This window comes from Typopeltis vanoorti, chromosome 11 (assembly GCF_054136105.1).
Source record: "Typopeltis vanoorti isolate ZY-2024b chromosome 11, IOZ_Tvanoo_1.0, whole genome shotgun sequence".
NCBI classification, from domain to species: Eukaryota; Metazoa; Arthropoda; class Arachnida; order Uropygi; family Thelyphonidae; genus Typopeltis; species Typopeltis vanoorti.
Window position 1 is genome coordinate 123,516,180 of NC_143559.1, and position 23,468 is coordinate 123,539,647.

Consider the following 23,468-nt stretch of genomic DNA (forward strand, 5'->3'; position numbering starts at 1 on the left):
AAGGACTTATACATGCCTGATGCTATATCTGAACAGTTTTAGAGTTAGAGATCTGAAGAAAGTGTTGTTTAGCAAAACGTTTTTGGAATTGGTCAGCTCGACTTAGTCAAAAATTATACGCATCAGTGAGACCTGGTTGACAGAAAATGATATAGTTAGAAGGATATTGTATTTTCAGGAAGGATAGAGGGAATAGTACAGGAGGTAGGGAACTGTTGATGATAGATGAAGAACTATAACAAACAAAATTAGAAATTAAATAGGATTTTAGGTCTGTAGGAGATGGTTCATTTGAGGCTGACTGGTGTGAGATAGAGGCGAATAGCACAAAATATATTGTTGTTTGCTGCTACAGACCAGGAGGTCCACAGCAAGATGTAAATTTTAATGTTCTCATGCTAATCAGCAGATTCGCATGAGAACAGGCTGAAAAATTATGGGATACTTCAACTATGGGAGGAAATGGGACATGGCAAGATGCAAATGGAATTTATACATGTGCTCCAGGATAATTACTTGAAGCAACATGTTATAGAGGGGACCAGGGGTTTGAGAGTGCTGATCTGGTAACAGCATCAGAAGATATATTCATAACCAAGGTTGACACTCTGTCACTAATCCTGTTTCTAATCAGGAAATCTTTTTTTGATCTTTCAATCAGAAAAAGAAATTCTGATAAGTTGCTAAATGTGTAGAATTCTCTGTCAAGAAAGGGTTTAGGTTGAACTATAAGGCTGGTAATTATGGCAGCCTTAGGAGGCATCTTGGAGCAATGCCACTGCTTGAGAAGCTACAAGGAAAGAATGTCAGCAATGCATGGGAAGTGATCAGATTGTTTGAAAGCAGTATCAGACTGGATACCAAAGGTCAGGAGAATAAACCTAGTGGGAATAAAGTGGATGAGTTAAGAAATAAAGCAAGAGCAGGGAAAACAAAACTGTAGAGGGAATTTAAAGAAAATGGTGATTAACATATTCATGAGTACTACAAAGTGCTAGCAAGAAGGATGACTAGTCTGGTAAGGAAAGACAAATCAGATTATTAAAGAAAATTAGCTAAGCAGGACAAACTAAATCCAAAAGAATTTTTTTGTAGCAAGTAAGAGGAAAAATGACTATGGTAGGATGACTTTTATCAATGCTGATGGTAGGAAGGTAACAGAGACAAAAGAAATAGTTGAGTTGCTGAGTGAACATTTTGCAAAGGATTTTGCAGTTGTTGATGTTACAAAGATACATTTCAAAATGTTAAACAGGAGGTGTTCAGCATATGGAAAAATATAAATACAAACATAGCAGTGGGACTAGATGGCATGTATTTTGTAAATGTGCAAGAGAAGGGTAAGACAGTTCCACTACATAAAGGTTTCTCCAAGATAGAAGTAGCAAACTACAGACCATTGTTATATCAGGCGTGGTTGTTAATGTATTGAAAAAGTTGTTTATAGGTAAAATTAAACAGTGGGCAGCATGGCTTTGTAAAGGATAGGTTCTGTATTAGTAATTTATTCACATTTTATAATATATGTAACACTGGAACTGGATAAAGGAAATGGCTACACAACGCTGCTGGATTTTGCAGAGGCATTTGACAGAATACCACATGGAAAACTAATAAAAAAAAAATTGGACAAAGTAAGAATGGATATGAAGCTAGTAGCATCGATGTGGAGTGGCAGACAGAGACAGACACTAGAGAGTAGTGTATGGTGGTGCAGAATCCAGGAGAATGAGGGGTGATCAGTGGAGTATGCCAAGGTTCCAAACTAGGGCACTACTATTTAATTTGTATATCAATTATATAGGGAAAAGTTTAAGGAGGAAGGGGGGGGGGGATAATCAGTTGTTTGCTTATGATACAAAACTGGGTAAGGTATTAGTTGATAAAGATGATGTAGATATCCTGCAGGATGATTTAAATAAATTGGCATTGTTGCAAAATGTAAGATTATGCACTTTGGGTTGTAAAGGTTACATAATGTGTATCATATCGCTAGTATTATATTGCAGGAAATTTCTGAGGCTAGGGAGTTAGGGATAATGATGGACAGAGAGTTGAGGTTCAGAAAGCATATTGCAAAAGTTCATAAAATAGCTCCAAGGATTACTTGCATCTTGAAAAGCATGCTAACAATAAAGATAGGAAAGTTATAATCCCTCTGTAGAAGGCTCTGATTTGGCTGCATTTTAACTACTGTGCACAAGTTTGGTCATCTGGGTTTCTTGGGGATCAGCAGATTGTAATGAGGATTTAGAGATGAGCGACCAAACTGGTGACAGGTCTGTGGGATGTTATCTGTAATGATAGGTTAAAGGTGTATGGGTTACAATGTTTATTTGACAGGCAGAAAAGATGAATATGATAGAAACTGGAAAGATATTAAAGGGGTTTTATATAATTGATGCAAAGGAAAATATTCAATATATGACAAATAGAGACATAGGGTCATCCGAAGAAATTATGTAAGAGCGTGACAAGTAAGGGTCAAATTCATCTGCTGTCCATATCACTCCCCAGTGCCACCAACCACTCAGAACGCTTTGACTTCTATTCTTTGAAAGTCGTGTCCTTCAATCCAACTTTCTTAGCAGTTCAGTAATCTTACTCAGTGATTTCAATGTACATAATACAAACTAGCTTTCCTTCTCCAACTGTACAAAGCAAGCATGTAGAGATGCTGAGATATTTTCTATCACAAATGACTTAATGAAAATCGTTTGCATGCCCATCAGAATACCAGACAATTCCAACCACTCTATAAATACTATGGATCTCTTCCCCATTAGCGATCCTTCCAAATATACTGTGAAGATTGTATCTCCCTTACGTAAAACAGACCACAACCTTGTTCTTATTTCCACTGAGCAACACCCAAAGAGCCAATCTCAACCAAGAGTTATCTGACATTATAAGAATGCCAAGTTTGATGACATCCAAGATTTCTATGTCTCTTCCCGTAGTTGGATTATTGCATTCAGTGTATAAGCCTTTCAAGTTTATGCACTGAATGCATCACTAAAGTAATCCTTTCTAGAGTAGAAGCACATATTCCCCATTCCATAGTAAATTCCCATTCCCTAAATAAACCCTAGTTCTCCAGAAGATTTGCCAAGGCTGTACACAAATGAACCAACAGGCTGTCATCAAGAACTTTGCCTTCTCTCGCTATTTACACCAAAGCCTAAAACAGCTGCAAAAAATCATTAATGCATCAAAACACTATTTCCAGAGCCAAAAGCAGAAAATTTGCATCATGCCCAAATGGCAGGCAGCCATGCATTTTAGCCCCTCTGGCCAAAGCAGTTGGCCACAACTTTTGTCTGAAACTGCTCCCACTGCTACTGCACCTAGATGGGTCTACTGGGATTGCCACCCATAGAGAAAGCCAATCTTCTGGCATCATACTTTTCCTCAAATGCCTGCATAGATGATTTTGATAAATATCCCCCAACCATTCCAAATATCCAACACTCAATGTCTTCTCTGACCTTTTACCAGGAAGTGAACAGAAAAATTTTAACCAAAAAGTCTGCATTTCCTCCAATTGTCTTGAAGATCTGCACTTCAGAAGAGTTGACTCCTATTCTATGTCACCTATTCATGCTCTCTTACTTCACTGACAACTTCCCTTGGAAATTAGCCCAGGTCCAACCTCTTTCCAAATTATTACCATCAAACTACTGCCCAAAGTCCTCACTGAAGTAATGGAGAAACAGTCATCATCAACAACCAAATCCTATGCTATCTTGAACGTACTCAATTAACAAACAATCGCCAGTAAGGATTTCACCAATGCCATTTGACAAGAATTATGTTAAACCACAGCTCACAGATCAACAACTCTTGCAAGCCTAAATCTCCAAACCATTCTTCGATGGGACTTGAATAACCTTAATTTCAACACCTGCAAAACACAGTTCTGCCTTATTTCCCACAAAAAAATAAAAATAAAAAAAATAAATAATGGCCAACGTGGTTAGCTTATCCGCTCTTCAGCCAAAAGGCTGCAGGTTCGAATCCCACAGTGGGCATGGATGTTTGTGAAGATACTAGTGGTGGTGGTGGTCGGTGGTAGATGGCGCTGGTGTAGACGATGAAGGTAGTTGGGGATGGTAGAGTGGTGGAAAAGGAGAGTTGTAGACTAGGTGCCCTCCCTCAACGAGTCTTCAGACTCCCTGGAGGTGTTACATAATAATAATAAAATAAAATAAAAATAAAATACATATTATCCCAGTTTTACCTTTGACAATGGTCAAATCTCTAGGCAAGAGAACTTTCTTTTTGGGATTACCTTGACATCAAGACTCTCTTTGCATACACACAGTGCCTCCTTGGAATAAAAAAAAATTACGATTCCTCTTTCATTCAAAGCAGATATTAAACCCTGTACAAATCACGAATCCATCTAAGTATTGCACACACACCTAAGAGCTCCCAAAAATTACTCAATGAAATGCAGATGAGCAGTGAGACAGATTAACCACATCTCTTACCAACTCACGACAACCATTCTCAGACAGGCATCTAGTATTTATAGTATGCATCTTCTATAAATATTCCATGGCAAATGTACATCAGAACTACCATCAATAATCCCTTCCCCTCTCTCTCTCTACCAAATCCAATGAAATACATACAGCTACCACACAATATTCCTTCAGAGTCAAGTTCCACACTCACAGAACAAGTTTCTCTTCCTCCTCCTTCATTCCTACTGCTGCTGTTATTTTGGAACAGCCTTGTCTCCCATGTGTTTCCCAAGGAATACAATGTACAAGCCTTCAAAATCAAATATGAAAAAGTTCCAGGTTTCCAATTCTCTTTCCATACATAAATTAAAGATGCCAAGAAATTATATTCTTAGTTTAATCCTTTATCCAACTGTAAGCAAACAAGTTTGTGCCTGAACTAATTTCAGGACTGGGGAAACCCGTATATAGAAGCTTATGACTTCACATCACTTGCCTTAGTATCCCATAATGCAAAGCACATATCCTTACGGGTATATATAACGCTATGCATTACAGGAAGGGCCACTATCCAGACCGGTTTTGACCTTTATTGAGGTCTCGTCAGTGGGAGCCAGACCCAGAGGTGATACCAAGGTTGAAGTAATGCAGAAGTCATATATTCATATACGTTTTCGCATACATATTTTCATATATGAGTTTCCAAAAGGTGTGACAACTCATATATGAAAATATGACTTCTTCATTACTTCAACCTTGGTATCACTTCTGGGTCTGACTCCCACTGACAAGACCTCAAAGGTCGAACTGGTCTTGGTAACGATCCTTCTCGTCATGCATAGAATTATACATACTCATAAGGATGTGCTTTGCATTATGGAATACTAAGACAAGTGATGTGAAATCATAAACATCTATATATGAGTTACCTCAGTCCTAGAAATAGTTCAGGTGCAAACTTGTTTGCTTAGCTTACACTTGGATATAGGATTAAACCAAGTATATAATTTCTTGGTATCTTTAATTTATAGTATAACCAAGTGAAAAAACTTCCAACAATCTTTCCATACATGGCACTAATGCATTATAGGTTGACCAATCACGCCGGTAAATGAATTTAAGGAGGGCATGAGAAGTTTTGTGTGTATGAAAGTTAGTGTTGCTGTCCCACAATGAGTCTCCAGACTCAATGGAGATACCATATAATGATTTGAGGGCAGATGGTCCAAGTTTTTTTGTCCTTTTATAAGTTTGTCCAAGGGAACACTTGTCGGGTCAGACATTTCGTCCAATCTCAATTTGACCCATCAGGTCATTTTGTCCAACCTCAATATGTCCTATATATCACTATGTCCCACCTAGATTTTTCCACTCAGAAGTGAAAACGCAAGAGTGATTCTGAGCCACTTGTTTTAATTTGTACAAATTTCTAGAAGATATGTATGTGAGCATTTAACTATAACAAATCAAATAAGGAAACAACAGAATAATTCGGAAATTGATGTGAAACGGTATGTGAAAACGAGATAATGGATTTTGAAATCTGTGGAGTTTGGAGAATTTAGTCTTCCTCATTGACCGCAGGTACATGTTGAGTCTGTTTTCAGTGTACTGAGGATATTGCTGTACTAGGAAGAAAATGCGTTCTTGATTACATAGGTACCGGCTATTCACAGGAGCCCTGATGTTTCTTTGACCTCCAAGAAGGCATGTTATATCTTGTTCGTTCTGCCTCTGTTCCTCCTTCAGGGAATCGATGACCCTCCAAAGTGATGGATGGTACACCACCATCAAATTTTGGAATTTGTTATGCCAACTTCTACAGAATTGTTGGTTCTCTGTATCCCATTGATGGCCAAATCATGGACATTCCATACCTAGGGTGGAAAGCAATGGTTCCCCCCCCCCATGCAAGCTGATGTAAATACGTTCAACATACTCTATCATTTCTTCCAGGTCTTCCGAAACACTCTCCGCAATGTAGTCAAATACCTCAAGTACGTCGTCAATTGGCACGAATAGCAAGCCAAACAGCATCGATGCTTCTTCACGTACAGAGCTTCCTGCAACTTTATACTGCTGTGACAGACCCAAAGCCACCAAAGGGCCTGAGAAAAGTGAAACAGACAACTTTATATTTGCATTAGGAAATATCTCCAGTGCAGCATTCATATTCGCCAGCTCGAAGCATCATAACTGTATGTAGATTCACAACGATTGCTGCTTGTTTTGCGATGTTGACAACATGCTGGTATATTGACCGATATGTAGTCTCAGGTTTTGCGGGAGTTAGAGTGTACACCAGAGGCATGACGTGCTCTCAAAATATTCCATGCATAGTAAAACTGAGCAAATTGTGAGGGCACAGTTTTAATTGTGCCATCGGAGAAGATAATGTCACTCGCTCCAAGTAATCTTAGGTTCTCCGTTGTGTCAAAAACAAGAAGACAATTCTCGTCCTGTACACGAGAATCATAAAAAAAGAAATCTGTCATGATTTAACGTTACTTGATATTCTTCGAGTATATCAACACCAACCAAACTTGCAAGAGTACGAGGCCTCGCAGTGTTCTGCCATCTATTGACTTGCCGCCGTAAACTATTCCTCTCCAGCAGCATAAGTAATACTTCATCTTGCTGAACTTGTACTATAACCATACGCATAATGTGTGAGGGTGGACCATGCATATTGTCTTGTGCCAATCTCTTTACATTATTTTTAACTTTCCTAACCATGTTGTTGGTGATCGTCACCGCATTGCCAAATTTTAAGGATAAATTACAAAAAAATTTTAACGTCAACTGACTATTATTAATGATCACAAGTTACTTATAACTCCTTGGACTAATCTCAAACCCAGGCACTTTCAGGGCATTTCGTCCAATTATTTTTAAATCGAAATAGGATTGCACAAACAACCTCAAACCCAGATGCTTTCAGGGCATTTCGTCCAATTATTTTCAACTGGACAAATAGCACTGGTCGAAATAGGATTGGACAAATAAGATTGGAAGAAATTATGTCCTACTGGACAAGAAAAGTAATGGACGAAATCGGGGGAATGGACAAGATTTTGATAAGACGAACTGACCTGAAACCCATATAATAATTAATAATGCTAGCCTGCTTGGATATAACATTTCTTCTAGTCACAAACTTACATTATTGATGTAGTGCCAGTGTGGAGGTGGTTTCAAACACATTTGAAACCACCTCCACACTGGCACTACATCAATAATATATTTTATATTCTGGAACTCTACCATTAATGATGTTCTAAATGAGTTTGCACTTTTTTCTCTAAATATTCTCTATCATAAATAAAGTTCACGCTGAAACCAAGCAATCCTTTCAAAATTATTACTCAAAAGAGTTTTCCAGAAACTGTTATATGTTGATAATAAGCCAGATATGCAGATTTCATCTCTTTACCATATGCTGACATATAGCTATTATATTACCAAGTGTAGATGTTAAAACGTTTTGAAGCCACTGCAAACACTTGAAATGCTTTTAGGATCTCCTATCTTTTCCAAAACATCCTGATATCTAAAGTATATCCTGCTACTGTGATAAAACTTACACACTAAGAGGAGTCTGAAATATGAGAGGATAAATCTCTCAATGATATCGCCAAAAATGAGTGATAAATCAGGTCTTACTGTTCATGTTTTTTTTTTCTAGAGACTGCTCATCATGTTTGATGCCTTATGTCAATGACAATTTTCTACTCCAACATTTCAGAGCTTAGTGAGGCTGCAGGCTCATAATGTGCAAAAATAATTTGCAAAGTAATTCATACATTAGATCTCATCCAGACAAATAACAGAGACATGAAGTAAATTGGACAACAACTTCAAACCTACATATTTGCTACGATGAGGTAGAACGCCGCATTGTCGAGTCAAAATAAATCACCTTTGACACTCTTCATATGAACAATAATCTCAGCTATAACTTGCCTGACTTTTTCAGCTCTACTATCAGATACTGGAGATCGCGTGGTTCCACACACGCACAAGTGTACAACAATAGAACTTTAACACGGACTATAGTTCAAGTTCATAATAACTGTAATTTACAGTCGAATATTATAGCTTTATAATTGTATAGCTTTAGAGTGTCTCAATGTTTTTTCTGTGTCTTTTAATAGCTTTCTAAGTCAATCCCAACGAAACATGTTGCATTTTCAAATAAATCTCAATTTGTTATCATTCTCGAATTTTTAGTCAGTTTATATTAAAATGAATATATATATATATATATATATATATATAGTGAATAAATAAATAAATAAAATATTTTTGTTCATTATATAATGAGTACATAATTTAAACACAATTTATAAATATTACATAAATCACATTAAATATGACAAAACAAATACGAAAAAATCTAAATTAAGAATTAACAGTTTTAATTATTTTAAAAAAAGAAACCTTTCTAGCCTTAATTTCGGCAAAAGATTTTACTATTTCTTCTAGATCTAATGTCTCAGCTATATCACTTTCAATAGATAAAGTGGCTAAGCCATCTAACTCTCTTGGGACATTGTGGACCTAAAATAATTTTTAATGTCTTAATTTAGAAAAACCGTGCTCTGAACTTGCAACTGTAGTTGGGATTGTTAAAAGAATTCGTTAGGAAAAAGACTTATGCATTAATTTGCACAAATATAATTTAATACTTTTTTGGGAGAATAATTATTTGATATTCTCTGAGAGAACATCATTAATTCATCTAATAAATCTATTGCTGAAATATCTTTTTGATCACCATTAGACAGAACAGTTTCCAAGTCAAAACAAGCTTTTTTTACTGTATCATTATCAAATTTTAAGTTACTAATGTTAAAGAGAAACCCAAAAATTGATTCATATTTATTTAGTTCTTAAAATCTCTCAGTGATTGATGTTATTGCTGAATCAGAAATTACATTAATTAGTAATTGATTTGTCAGGACATTCGTAATCGAATTAAGTTTTTACATGTCGAGTTCGTGTGCTGTCGTTAGTTGGGAAATCAGCATTCAACCCAATATTTAGAGCAAAGTTATGGGCTTGGTGCTTAACTTTCAAAAAATTATTTTCGCTTCTGTATGACTTCAAGAATTTTTTTGTGACAATTAAGGATTTCAAAGCTTCCATAATATTGCAAGACATATTTTGCTTTTTTTTGCTAGATGCATTGACTTCACTTAGAATGTCATACCAAACAAAGTTTGCGCCTGAAAGTATCTTCAGGACTGGCTTGCTCCACCTTTGCAAGGAGTTGCCCGGTGTTGTACCACTTTACCCCAGTCCTGAAGATACTTTCAGGCGCAAACTTTGTTTGCACACACTTGGATAAAGGATTAAACTAAATTTATTATAATTTTTTTTTATTAATAAAATATAATAAGCACATATTTAACTGTCAATGGGAAATGGCACCTTTTTTTATTTGATAAACTAAATGCTATATTTTTGTAAAATATCTTGTTGCCATAATATGGCTGAACGAGTTCCCAGTAATTTTGCAGCGTACGACATGGTATATCTGAGAGATACATTCATTACTAGTATGTGCTAATATGCAAAAAAAAAAAAACAAAGAAAAAACACTGCAAATATAATACATGATGGTACAAATTAAGTGAATATTGAATCCAACATTATTTCATAGCCGAATATAGAAACTACAAGGGTTTCGTGCCGAATATATAGAAACTAAACGTTTCAGCAGATGCAAGCGTAAGTAGTGCCTTATGGACAACTCATAGTAAAGGTTGAGTAAGCCCCAGACGACTTTCCTTAGTATTTTCCATAAATGCAAAGCACATCTTCTAGAGCAGTGCTTCCCAAACTTATGGATGTAAAGGTAAAAATTAAAATATTTTATGGCCCCACCCATCTAAAAAAAAATCATAATACAGACATATATTATTATAATAATTATTGTATTTATATTTAATACAGTTTATATTTAATACAGTTTATATTCAAGATTTTGCATTTGTAAGCTTTTTTGTGCTTCTTATCAATACCTTTGAAATGAAACTTATATGAATAAGCATATAATTACTAATATTCATTAAGTGCCGAAATACGCAGGAAACAAAATTTGTGAACCAACACCAATGTGTAATTTTTTACATTAAAATATAAAAAAATAACATAAAAGAAATAATAAATAATAAAAATTAAATGCGCTTCTTTTAAGATTAAAAAAAAAAAAAAAAGAACTACTTAGTCTTAAAACATTTTAAATTTGTTTTCATTATTTCACGGCTCCCTCAACAAAACTTGCGGCCGGAAGGGGACCGCGGCCCACAGTTTGGGAAGAGATGTTCTAGAGGACATGTATGATAAATAAGCCTTTGGCTCTCTATTTCATGCTGGTTTATTTATTTTCAGTTATAATCTAGAAATTATTGAAACAAAGAAATATAAAGAATAAAAATTTTTGTTACAAAATAACGCAAACATCAATAATGAAAGAAAATAAAACTAAACAAATGCATTTAGCATTAATTAATCAGAATCTTCAATAGTTAGATTTCCATCATAACAGTCATTGCAAACAATATTGCTATGCTGAAAGCATAATACTTTTTACAATGCTTGCAAAAATGTTTTGATAAGTGACTCGTTTGGATGCATAGTACACGAAACATCTTTTTCTGTTTGTCGAGGGAGCCGTATCTATGTCTTCATTAGAATTTCCTTCAAATTGTGTCTGAAATTGATGAAGTTTCAGGTGTAAAGGCCTATTCACACCTGTAGAGATTTCTGAACGCCTTTTTATTTGTTCTAACACTAACTGCATTATGAGATTTCTAATAAATATTCTGCACCTAAATATTTCACAGTGTTGTTCAGCACACGAATAATCTGAGCATTTATATTTATGAGCTATACTGACATCAGAGCTCACGGTAATTTACTATCAAATATCACAAACCTTTACAAAAAACATGTTCAACCAAACTGATAGCAAAAAAAAAAAAAAAAAAAAGAAAGAAAAGTGTGGAATATCACTCGTAACATATGCACGGGAAGCTAGTCATGACCTTCAACCTATACAATAAAATATCTATGTCAATTAGCAAGTATCTGTCAGATCTGCCAGGACCTCCGCAGGGTCAAATATCACAAATCTTTGCATAACACGTGTTAAACCAAACTGACAGTAACAAAAGTGCAAAATAGCACTAGTAATATACTCATGCGCAGCGACTCATGACCCCAAACCTATACAATAGGTAGGTTAAAGAATATTCATGTTAACAATTAGCATGTATCTGTCAGATCAAATGCGAGCGCCGCCGAGTGTTAAGCAGCACCATGAGGCAGGCTCCCTCTATACTACACTCTGTCGATGGTACTGGTGCCAGGGATTATCAAAATAAAAATAATTATTTGGAGATTATAATTAGAATATAATATAAATATGCTTTAAAAATATGTATATATAAATTTAATTTTTTTTAAAAAATTTTTTCTGCCTCCAGTATAATTGTAACATAAACTCTAAGTTTTCTGCCATTTTACTTTTCCGCCTGCGGCATTCACCCATTCCGCCCCTGCTTTGTGCCGGGCCTGTACATTCCCGTCTCTTTGATACTCCTGCATGTCTATTCATCTTCCAAGTCAAAACCATATGGTTACTCTCTCCAACTGGTGGGAGAGATGTCATCACAGTTATTATCAGCAATTCTGATGTTATGACCAGGGGTGGCTAATGCATAGGCACTGCAGAACTGCAGCACCCCCAATTTTTCTCGATATATAAATATATTAATTAATTTATTTATATTTGCTTGTAATATTTAATTTTATCATCAACAATCCTATACAATTCTCTTATTTTTTATAACAAATAATAAAATTCCATCTTGTAGCACTTAGGAGGGTGAAGAACGCTAGCAGCACTGTGTTTACCACAGTGTTATTGCTACACGTGCAAAAATATGAGCGTGTAGCATATGTTTACATTACAATTAAAGGATTTAATTGTAATGTTCAAAAATTGTAAATCCATTCCTTTAATTACAATTAAAGGAATGGATTTTATTTTTAAGTAATTTTGAATTATATTAAACTGTATAATTTTATCGACAATAAACAATATTTTTTCATGTTTATTTTTTTTTTAAATTTTTCCATAATTTTGATATTTTATTCAAACATGTATACACTGTACTTACAGTGTGTATGTATGTATATTTTGAAAGTTGCAGCAACCCCACAATTTCAAGCCAAGAGCCACCACTGGTTATGACCAATCAAAAACTCTTGAACTTCTTGTTCCCTCTATTATGTTGCCTAAGATTTGTCTCTCAATAATTCTAGAAATTCCTTTCCCTTATTACTACATGTATTTTCCTCTTCCCAGCTTATACTGCTGTAGTTAAAACTCCCACAAGAATCATTCTTCTTGCACTTGCCAAGCTCAACTGCCTAAACATCTCCTGCTCCCCATCCTCTGTGCTCCTTGGCTTGTAGCAACACCACACTAAATATTCTGTCTTGCCCATCTCTACCTCACATCATATGCTTTCAAACCATTAGTGTTACTGCCTTCCAAAGCCTCCATTCTTAGAGGACACAAGTCATCACTTATCACAAGCAATACTCCACCACTGCATTTTCCCTTCCTATCCTGCAGAAAAATGCTGTACCCTGCTACTTCTATTCCTGTTATTATATCATCTGCCATCAACTACGTTTCAGAGATCCCAATAATCTTTGGCCAGGCTGATGCTATCAGTTAATCTCCTTTATTCTGAATACTCCTGGCATTAGTAAAGCATAAAAATGTCACTGCTTCTATATTTATCATATCCCCTCCAGACCCACTGGACTTGGTGTTACCCCATGTTGTCCCTCCCCCAAGCACCCATTCCCACAAGAGGTCACTCCTGCTACTATCCACCCTGGAAATTCTAGTTTCCCAGCAGTGACACACCAACTCGTTCAGAAAACAGCAATCTCTCCAGATGCCTATGTCCTTCCTCATTCAAATGCAAGCAGTCTCTCGCATACAGTTCCTTTCAGTCCTCAAATGCCTCCAAGCATCCACATATTCCAATTCTCTCTTCTGACACATTCTGGCTATTATGCTATTCATTATTACTGCTCTTCCTCTCAGCTTGTCACAATAACCTGGGAAACACACACATACAATCTTTCCTCTCTGCATTTTCTTTCCTACAATCTCAAGCAAGAATCTCAGATCTCTCGCCACCCAATTTACATTGCCTATCAAGTCATTCGTGCACACCATCACAGTCATCTGATCCACACTTTCACCCTGCTTAATTGCCATAGTCACACTCTATTTCATTCCTCCAGGCAAACACTTCTCTAGCATCCTATCTTGCACACCATGGATCATCGAGTCTCCATACATCACAGTTCATACCACTCTGTTCCTTGACTGTTCAACTGCATCCTTCACTCACTCTCTCTCTTCTAACTCTTTCACTCTGTGTTCCCCTACCTACCTGCTGTCCAGCATCACTCTATCCCTGGTTCCAGCACTCCCCTGCATTCTTCTCATTCTCTCTGTCTGTTTCCATTCTCTCCTCTTCTATCGTTCCCATAACTCTCTCTCTCATTCCATCTCTTCCACTGTTTGTATTCTCTCCACTTCTATCATTCCTATACCCCTCTCTCATTCTCTCTCTTCTAATGCTCCTATTCTCTCCTCTTCTATCATTTCCATACCTCTCTCTCTGAATAGAATTTATTATTCCTATATATTTTGCTCAATAAATTTCTGCTGCTGTTAGAATCCAAGAACATCAAGATTACAAGAGTGGTCTAAAAAGTTCTCGGCATCGACCATAGATGGCAACACTATTGGCAAGGTTTTTTTTTTTTTCTAATTTAGTACATCTGTCATAAGCATCCATGTGAAAGTGCAAGTTATTTTATCAAGTAGTTTGTTTTATACAGCTGTCTGAAGCAAAAGTGTCGTCTGTATCCCTTGATACAGACAACCTTCTTTTACAATTCTTTGTAAAAGAAGGTTTAACGTCAAAAGAAATTCATTTAAAGTTTATGGGCACTCTTCTCCTTCATTTTTGACAATTAAGAAATGGGCTGCCAAGTTTAAAAGTGGCTTTACAAGCCTTGAAGATAATACACATCAAGGACGTCCAAAAAGTGCAACACCACCAGAAATCATTGATCAAGTGTACGATATAGTATTGGATGACTGGCGAGTCAAAGTGCGTGAAATTGCTGACAGCATAGTCATTTCACAAGAATTTGTAGGATATATTTTGCATGAAGAATTGCAAATAAAAAAGCTTTGCGCAAGATGGGTGCATCGCTTGCTCATAGCAGATCAAAAATGCACTTACATGAAAATCTCTGAACACTCCTTGGAGCGTTTTAACAAGAATAAAACTGATTTTGTGCATCGATTTATTACAATGGATGAGACTCGGATTCACCATTACACCCCAGAATCCAAACAGCTGTCAAAACAGTGGACAGAAGCCAGTTTTTTGGTGCCAAAGAAGACGTCAGTTCCATCAGCAGGAAAGGTCATGGCATTGGTGTTTTGGGAGGCTAAAGGCATTATGTTTATTAATTATCTTGAAAAGGGTAAAACAATAACCAGGGAATATTATTCTGATCTTTTAACTAGACGAAAAAATTCATGAGAAAGGACCCAGTCTGCAGAAGAAAAAACCATCTTTCATCAGGACAATGCACCTGCCCACAAAGGTGTTTTGGCAATGGGAAAATTAAGGGATCTGCACTATGAATTGTTGGAACATCCACCCTATTTCCCAGATTTGGCTCCTTCTGACTTCTATCTCTTCCCAAAAACTAAAAATCTTCCTCGCTGGTCAGCGTTTTTCTTCAAATCAAGAGGTGATTGCAGCTGTAGAGGTGTATTTTGCAGATCTTACTGAGAACCACTACAGGAAAGGGCTAATGGTACTGGAGCATCGCTGGAATAAATGTAATAGTCTTAAAGGAGGTTATGTTGAAAAATAAAAATAAATTTGAAATTATAAATTTGTTTTTAAATTGTTAGGCCAAGAACTTCTGACTGTGCTTTCATTCTGGAATCTGAAGGACTTGCTTTTCATACCATCAATACTAAACACAGTTCACTTAAACATACAGATGCTATACTACAGGGTTCAAGTTTGATTATCTATTTTTGCAAATTGTTTGAAACCCTATGCCATAACCCTAATTTTAATTGGACAGACTGTATGGCTGTCTCAAAGTTTTGGGAAGTGATTGTGTTAATTGTTTATAATATTTTAAAACTAATTAATTAATTATACATCTATACCCATGTCTCTGAATTTTAATAGTGTTTCCTCCTACTGCTCAACTGCAACTGAGATGTAATATTATACACATGCTGCATGACTCATTCGTGTATTTAGATTTAAATGTTGTTACCAGTTCTTCTGCCTTCTCCTTGAATGAAGCTCATGACATATTGAGCAAAACATAAAGGAGTAAAAAATTTATTTAGTTTTCACATACATGTGTGAAGTTTTTTCTTTCTAGGATGAAAGGTTACCCATCTCATACATATCAAACATTTTAGCTAATATCAGTAGAAATATTTGGATATGGAGATATGATGTACTAGTGGTGGTGGTGGTAATAACAAACTGCACATAATACTTATGCTAGACAATTTCACATGCCTGACTGTGCTTTCATCCTCTGAGTATGTTTCAAGTTACTTTGTGGATCTTCAGAACTTTCTCATTTATTTTTCTAGTGCAGTTTCTTGATGATGCCGTCAAAATTAGTGAAACACGTATCTGCTTTATTCTTATTAAAATTATTATTATTACACGACACCTCCAGGGAGTCCTAACTCATTGAGGAAAGGCTCTACCTGCTCTACATCTCTCCATCTTTGTCATCATCTACACAAGCACCATCTACTGCCTACCACCACTGGTATTTTCACAGACAATCACAAACATCCATGGTGGGATCCAAACCCACAGCCATTTGGCTGGAGAGTGGATACGCTAATGACTCAGGCAACAAGGCTTCAAAAATATACATATAATTTTCATACCCATAGAATTATGGGTATTGCAGTTAAGATTGCTGGAGATCATAATATGGAAGACATCAAATGATTAAGAGCAGCTAATATTAATACATCATATCTCCATGTCTCAAATATTTCTAATGATATTAGCTGAAATGTTTGATATGTATGAGATGGGTAACCTTTCATCCCAGAAAGAAAAAAAATTCACATTGAACACCTTTGTTTGACTGAGATTTTTTATGTTTATGGAAACTTGGAAAACATAACATTTTAGGTGCATCAATAATTATGATTAACTGATCAGCAAAAATTACCTAGTTACTAGAAAGTTCAAAACTTGATATACAAAATACATGACATTTAATTTTTTTTTTTTTTTTTTTTTTTAAATTAAACATCAATGCAAAACAGTACCTTTAAAGGTGCTAGAATTCTATCATGATATTTTGTATACTCCCTGACCCAAGAATTACAGTTGTAAATATATGCAGCTTGTATTTTCTCATATGCTACTTCGGGAAGTACCACAAACCATTTCTGAAGAAATTCAGTCTATAACAAAATAGAATGTAAAATTTTAAAATGAGTTAATTTCAGTATCAAAATTATTAATTAATAATTAGCATTTAATTATTATGATTATTAATATTAATTAATTCACATTATTAATGTGACTATTAATATTACTAACACAATGTCCCAACACAAAAATGTGCACAAATTCACATGGAGAGAAGAGCCAAGGAATAAGAAGTCTCATTGACTATGTTATTGTTCATAGTGATGATTTCTCCTTGGTGAAGGACACTAGAGTGTACAGAGGATTTGAAATTGAAAGTGATCACTATTTAGTCTTGAGCAGAATAAAATTCAATTTCATAATCAAAAGAAGAACATGTAAGAAAGTTTTAAAGCGAATAAAAGTTGAGCAGCTCTCAGATGTGAACTGCAGACTAAAATACACAAACGTTATTCAAGAAAAAATGGAAGGTTTGAGAACAAGAACCAAACCTTGGAGAATCAGTGGCAAGTCGTGAAGAAAACACAATGTCCCAACACAAAAATTCAGCTGATTCATTCAGCCAGAGAGGCATGTGGTGAGGTTGTCTGCAAGGATAGAAAAACCAGAACTCCATGGTGGACACTGGAAGTTAAAGAGGCAGTGAAGGAAAAGAAACATAAGTCAGCTTGTGCTCTTAGAGAATACCGAGACAAAAGAGGATCCTGATGTAGAAATAAAGAGGTTTTGATGCCATTGTATAAGGCTTTGATCAGGCCTCATATGGATTATTGTGCACAGATTTAGTCACCAGGTTTTCATGGTGATGAGGATATGTTGGAAAAGGTCCAGAGAAAATTTACAAAGGTAAGTTAGTGGTCTTTGGAATGTGGAGTATGAGGACAGATTGAGAGAATGCAAAGCCTTGTGAATAGGAAGAAAGGGGGGAGGGAGAATATGATTGCAACATATAAACTAGTGAGGGATTGTTATCAGGTTGACATGGAAGAGATATTTCATAGAATTGGAGAGGGAATGGGGGGGGGGCAAGAAGTCATCCCTGGAAACTGTATAAGGAGGGAGTGAGCAGAGGAGAGGTTCTTTGCATGGAGAGAGGCTGTTGAGTGGAATGCATTGCTGGAGTGTGTTCTGAATGTAGACAAATCAAATCAGTTTAGGGCACGGTTGGATGTGCAATAGCGTGTACCTCTCAAGATGAGTCTCTGACTGTATGGAGGTCAGATGTTAATAATAATAATAATAATAATAAAACAATGAAGTAAAACAAATAAAACACACTTTATTGTTTTGAACCAGCATATAAAATCATCAAAAATTAAAATTTATTAATTTAGAATATATATATATATATATATTATGCTTATTTTACTTTCCAAGAAGTATAATATTCACTTTCAAGGTATCTATTAATTTTTCAAGAAATTAAAAATGTAAGTGTCACTGACTTTGCACATTCAGAATGCATAGCATAAATCAATAAAGATGTGTTTAGGCTTAACAACAGTCATTACTAGAACTAACAAAGGTAATGCTACTGTTGTCCCCATTCCAGTGATTATAATCAAAAAATCAATGCGCTGTTCAAAGATCACACTACTTATAAACTTGCTAGATTATGATCCTACCAAGTCCCAGAAAAGTTTTTAAAAAGTCTTCTAAAATTGTCACATCTTGGCCTCCTGAAGTTGTTGAAAAATGCAAACCATTCAGTTTCTCTGCGACCAACCCTAGTAATAAAGATTACTTAAAATTCATAAACCTAATTACACTCTCCTCTCCTTTCCATAGTAGATGCTACTGACTCCTTATCATTTAATTTAGCCAAAATTTAGCAAAATCTTTAATTCCACTTACTAGCCACACTGCATCTTATTAAAAAATTCCACACATTTCAAATCTTTAAACCAAGTTTTAAACAATAATAATATCATGATGTCACCTCCTTATTTACAAATATCTTCCTTTCTAACACTTTACTGAAAAATGCTCCCCCCTGCCCCATCTCCAACATTATTGATTTCCTATCATATTGGGTACTTCTCTTGAAAAGACACTTATTTAAACAGATGGAAGGTACTTTCTTGGGCTATTCCCTCTCCCCTCCTCTGACCAATTTCTATTCACAGTATTCTGAAAAACATTTTCTGGGTATTGCCATTTGTAACCCTTCAATTTGCTGAGATATATTGATGAGTGTTCTTTATTTAACTACATTGCTCATGCACATCACTCTTCACCATCCCAACAGCCAGCACCCCATTATCCAGTTCACTACGGAAAAAGAAAATAACAATAGCCTCCCTCTTTTAGATACTCTAATCACACATCTGCCCCAATATGGCATCCCCTCTTTCTCATTTTACAGAAAACCTACCTGCACAGGGAGATCCATACCTAAACTTTACTGTCATCCCCCCACACACACCAATATGGTGTCATCAAAACCCTTGTCAAAGAGTTTTGCTGACCAAACCAATAGTTTTGCTGACCAAAGGTCTAGCTAACCAAACCAATAGCACCTATAGAGGGCACCATAATAGGACTTCAGGCTTTAAAAAGTCTAATTTCTTCCACTTATTGTTTTGTGTGTGTGTGCAACCTATGTTCTACCCAAGCTTCCCTCAAAACTGAACTCACCTTTATTTGCAAACTTTCTTGTCCAATGGTTACAACTAAAAGAGATCTACAAATTATATATCCCTCTCAATATGCAAACTAGAGTAATGCTATTACTATTCCTATATCCAGGGCATTTCAGAAACATTAACCAAAACTTTAAAGAAATAGAATCACTGCACTCCTTTCAAGACTCATTAAAAGCGCTGGCTTCTCTTCTCCACCTCCAAAGGACCCACTTTGTTCCTTCTCTGTTCCAGGTGTTTACAAGGCTCCATGTTCTTTCAACTTATAGTCAAACTGGGAGATCTGCTAACATCTGCCTAGATGAACACAAAAAATACATCCACTACCACAACTATGGCCAGTCAGGTCTAGCTAACCAAACCAATAGCACCTATAGAGGGCACCATAATAGGACTTTAGGCTTTAAAAAGTCTAATTTCTTCCACTTATTGTTTTGTGTGTGTGTGCATTACAATTTTCATAACGTAATTCTGAAGTATGTTTCTGTGACAGAACGAAATATTGGAACTATTAAACCTGCTGTTTAATTTGTTCTCTTTGTGTTGTATTCATTTCATTAAATTTCAATATGACTGTGAATCAATATTGCCAAAGCTGCTCAAGTAAGAAAGTGCGTGAGCACATGAGTATTGGGAGAAGAGAGAAGGAGCTGAATTTTATGGTTATGTGGTATGAGTCATCATCTTTTTTTCAGAGCATTTGCAGTCTCGCACTATCTCTTTAAGGGTCTTCCTCTGTTTCTTTTTCCTTCTGGATTATTATTTTTTGCTTCATGGTCTATTTCATTTCATGCTATTCACATGTCAAATGCATTTGTTTTTTTAAGTATCTACTGTTTGAAGGTTGATTCATGTTATAATAGTTCTTATAAAATTTGTATAAAGATGCCAAGAAATGATATTATTTTTCATCCTTTATCTAAGCGTAAGCAAACAAAGTTTGCACGTGAAGTAATTTCACGACTGAGCTACTTGTATATAGAGGCTAATGACTTCACATCAGTTGCCTCAGTATCCCATAATGCAATAATAATAATAATAATTATTATTATTATTATTCAGGCCTCCATGGAGTAAAAAGGCTCATCATGGAAGGTCCTTCCTAAGAAACACAAAGTCCATCAAGACTCATCGAGGGAAGGTCCCCCCTAAGAAACACAAAGTCTATCATACCACTCCTTAAACTCATTGACTGTTCTCGCTCTCACCACTCCATCAGGCAATGCATTCCACGGTTCAACCAACCTCCATGCAAAGAAACCACTTCTCACCATCTTGCTCACAGTTTCCTTTCGTAACTTCCAGGGATGGCCTGTCATCACTCCTTCCGGCTGTTTAACCAAGCGAAAGAATTCCCCAGTTTCAACCCTGTAACGACCTCTCACCAGTTTAAAAGTCTCAATCATATCACCTCTCCTTCTATCCACCAAGCTCTGCAGTCCACATTCCCTCAGCTGATCTCATAACTATCATTGTACAGTCCTGAAACCATCTTTGTTATCTGCCTTTGTACCCTTTCCACAGTTAATTTACCCCCTTCAAATCCTGGAGACCAATCTGAGAACAATAGTCCAAGTGTGGTCTGATCAGGGGTCTTATACAACGGAATGATAACTGTTTTATCTCTGCAGGTCAGCGTCCTTCTCATTATTGCAGCAATCCTCTGTGTTACCTTCACCACCTTTACAACGTGTCCCCTAAATTTCAGTTTTCTATCAATCATCAGATCTCTTGTCTCCCCTACTTCTTCCAGTATAACTCCTCCCATAGAGTATGCAGTGTCCCATCGATGTTTCCCAAACCTCAAGACCTTATGTTTTGCTGCATTAAACCGACACCCCGATTCATTTGCCCATCTATCTAGCTTATTCAAATCCTCTTGCAGGGCTGCCGCATCTGCACTATTACTAATAATCCTTCCCAGCTTCGCATCGTCCGCAAACAACTGAATATCCCCTTGCAATCCACTGACAATGTCATTGATAGAAAGGTTAAACAATATAGGTCCCAGTACTGAGCCCTGTGGGACGCCACTAGTAACCCTCTGCTTACTTGAAACTGTCCCACCATACACAACTCTCTGATACCTATCGGACAGCCAATCCTGAATCCAGTTGATCAATATGACATCCAGACCCATGTGCCACAACTTAAATATCAGCTTATCATGTGGCACCGCAAATGCCTTCGCTAAGTCTAAGAAAATTGCAGTATATGCCTTTCCCGCATCTAATGTTCTTGTAACTTTATCATAAAAGGCTAGCATATTGCTAAAACAAGAGCACCCCTTTCACAAATCCATGTTGACTCTCACAGATGAGGGTAACCTCATCTGTGAGAGTCAACCCTCATCTGCCTTCATTACTTTGCTCATCTGCCTTCATTACTCATCTGCCTTCAGTGAAGGCAGATGAGTTACCCTCATCTGCCTTCACTACTTTCTCCAAGATCTTACTAATTACTGATGACACACAAACTAGCCTATAATTAGACACTTCCAGTCTGCTACCGCTCTTATGCAACGGCACTATCTAACCTTCCTTCCATTCCATGGGCACCTTTCCGGCAGCCAGACTTTCATTGAAAAGGCAGGTCAAAGGAACTGTCAGTTCCTCAGCACATTCTCTCAAAACTTGTGGTGAATACCATCCAGTTCTCAGCTTTATTGACATCCAGAGTACTCAGTATTTGAAATACACTTTCCTCCTGTACCTCTAAACCTCGAACCTGCCCAATCCCTCTAGCATTAAAACTGACTCCTCAAGGATGAAATACTCCAATAAAGTGTTCATTGAACAATTCCACTATGTCCTCTGCATCGTTTGCTCTGTTCCCATTTTTATCCCATTATATCCTAGGGAACTGATAGTGCTTTGACCTGGCTTTTCAATGAAAGTCTGGCTGTGGGAAAGGTGCCCATGGAATGGAAGGAAGGTAAGATAGTGCCATTGCATAAGGGTGGTAGCAGACTGGAAGTGTAATTATAGGCCAGTTTGTGTGTCATCAGTAGTTAGTAAGATCTTGGAGAAAGTAGTGAAGGACCATATACAGCATTGGGCAGATGAGGGTAATGTTATCTGGAATATGAGAGGGCCCATCTCCTCTCATATTCCAGACTACATGCATCTTCCTCTCCCCAATTTATACTACTGTAGTTAAAATCTCCCATAACACTCATTCTTGCACTTGCCAAACTCAACTGTCTCAACATCTCCTGGTCCCCACCCTCTGTGCTCCTTGGCCTATAGCAACACACCACTAAATATCCTGTCTTGCCCACCGTCTCCCATCTCCTAGGTACCCATTCCCACCTCACACCATATGCTTTCAAAATCATTAGTGTCACTGCCTTCCAAAGTCTCCACTCTTAGAGGACATAGGTCGTCACTTATCAAAAGCAGTACTCCACCATCACGCTTTCCCTTCCTATCATGCCGAAAAATGCTGTACCCAGCGACTTCTATTCTTGTTATTATATCCTCTTCTGTCAACTACGTCTCAGTGATCCCAATAATTTTTGGCCAGGCTGATGCTATCTGCACCACCAATTCCTCTCCCTTATTCCGGATACTCCTGGCATTAGTATAAAGCATATAAATGCCGTTGTTTCTATACCCAGCATTATCCCCACTAGACTCCATTGGGCTCAGTGTTAGCTGATGTCGTCCCCCATCTCCTAAGTACCCATTCCCATAAGAGGCCACCCCTGCTACCATCCTCCCTGGGACACAATGACTTGTTCAGAACAGCAATCTCTCCAGATGCCTACGTCCTTCTTCATTCAAATGTAAGCGGTCTCT

The 23,468-nt window shown here is 36.7% G+C and overlaps 1 protein-coding gene across 1 annotated transcript in view; it reads right to left on the reverse strand.

Annotated features, from left to right (window-relative positions):
- Nf1 (neurofibromin 1) overlaps nucleotides 1-23,468 on the reverse strand; it is a 1,119,557-nt gene that overhangs the window by 437,053 nt on the left and 659,036 nt on the right. Inside the window, exon 37 of the mRNA XM_090400295.1 lies at nucleotides 16,921-17,058. Coding sequence (XP_090256421.1) covers nucleotides 16,921-17,058 — 138 coding nt within the window. The remainder of the gene's footprint in view (nucleotides 1-16,920; nucleotides 17,059-23,468) is intronic.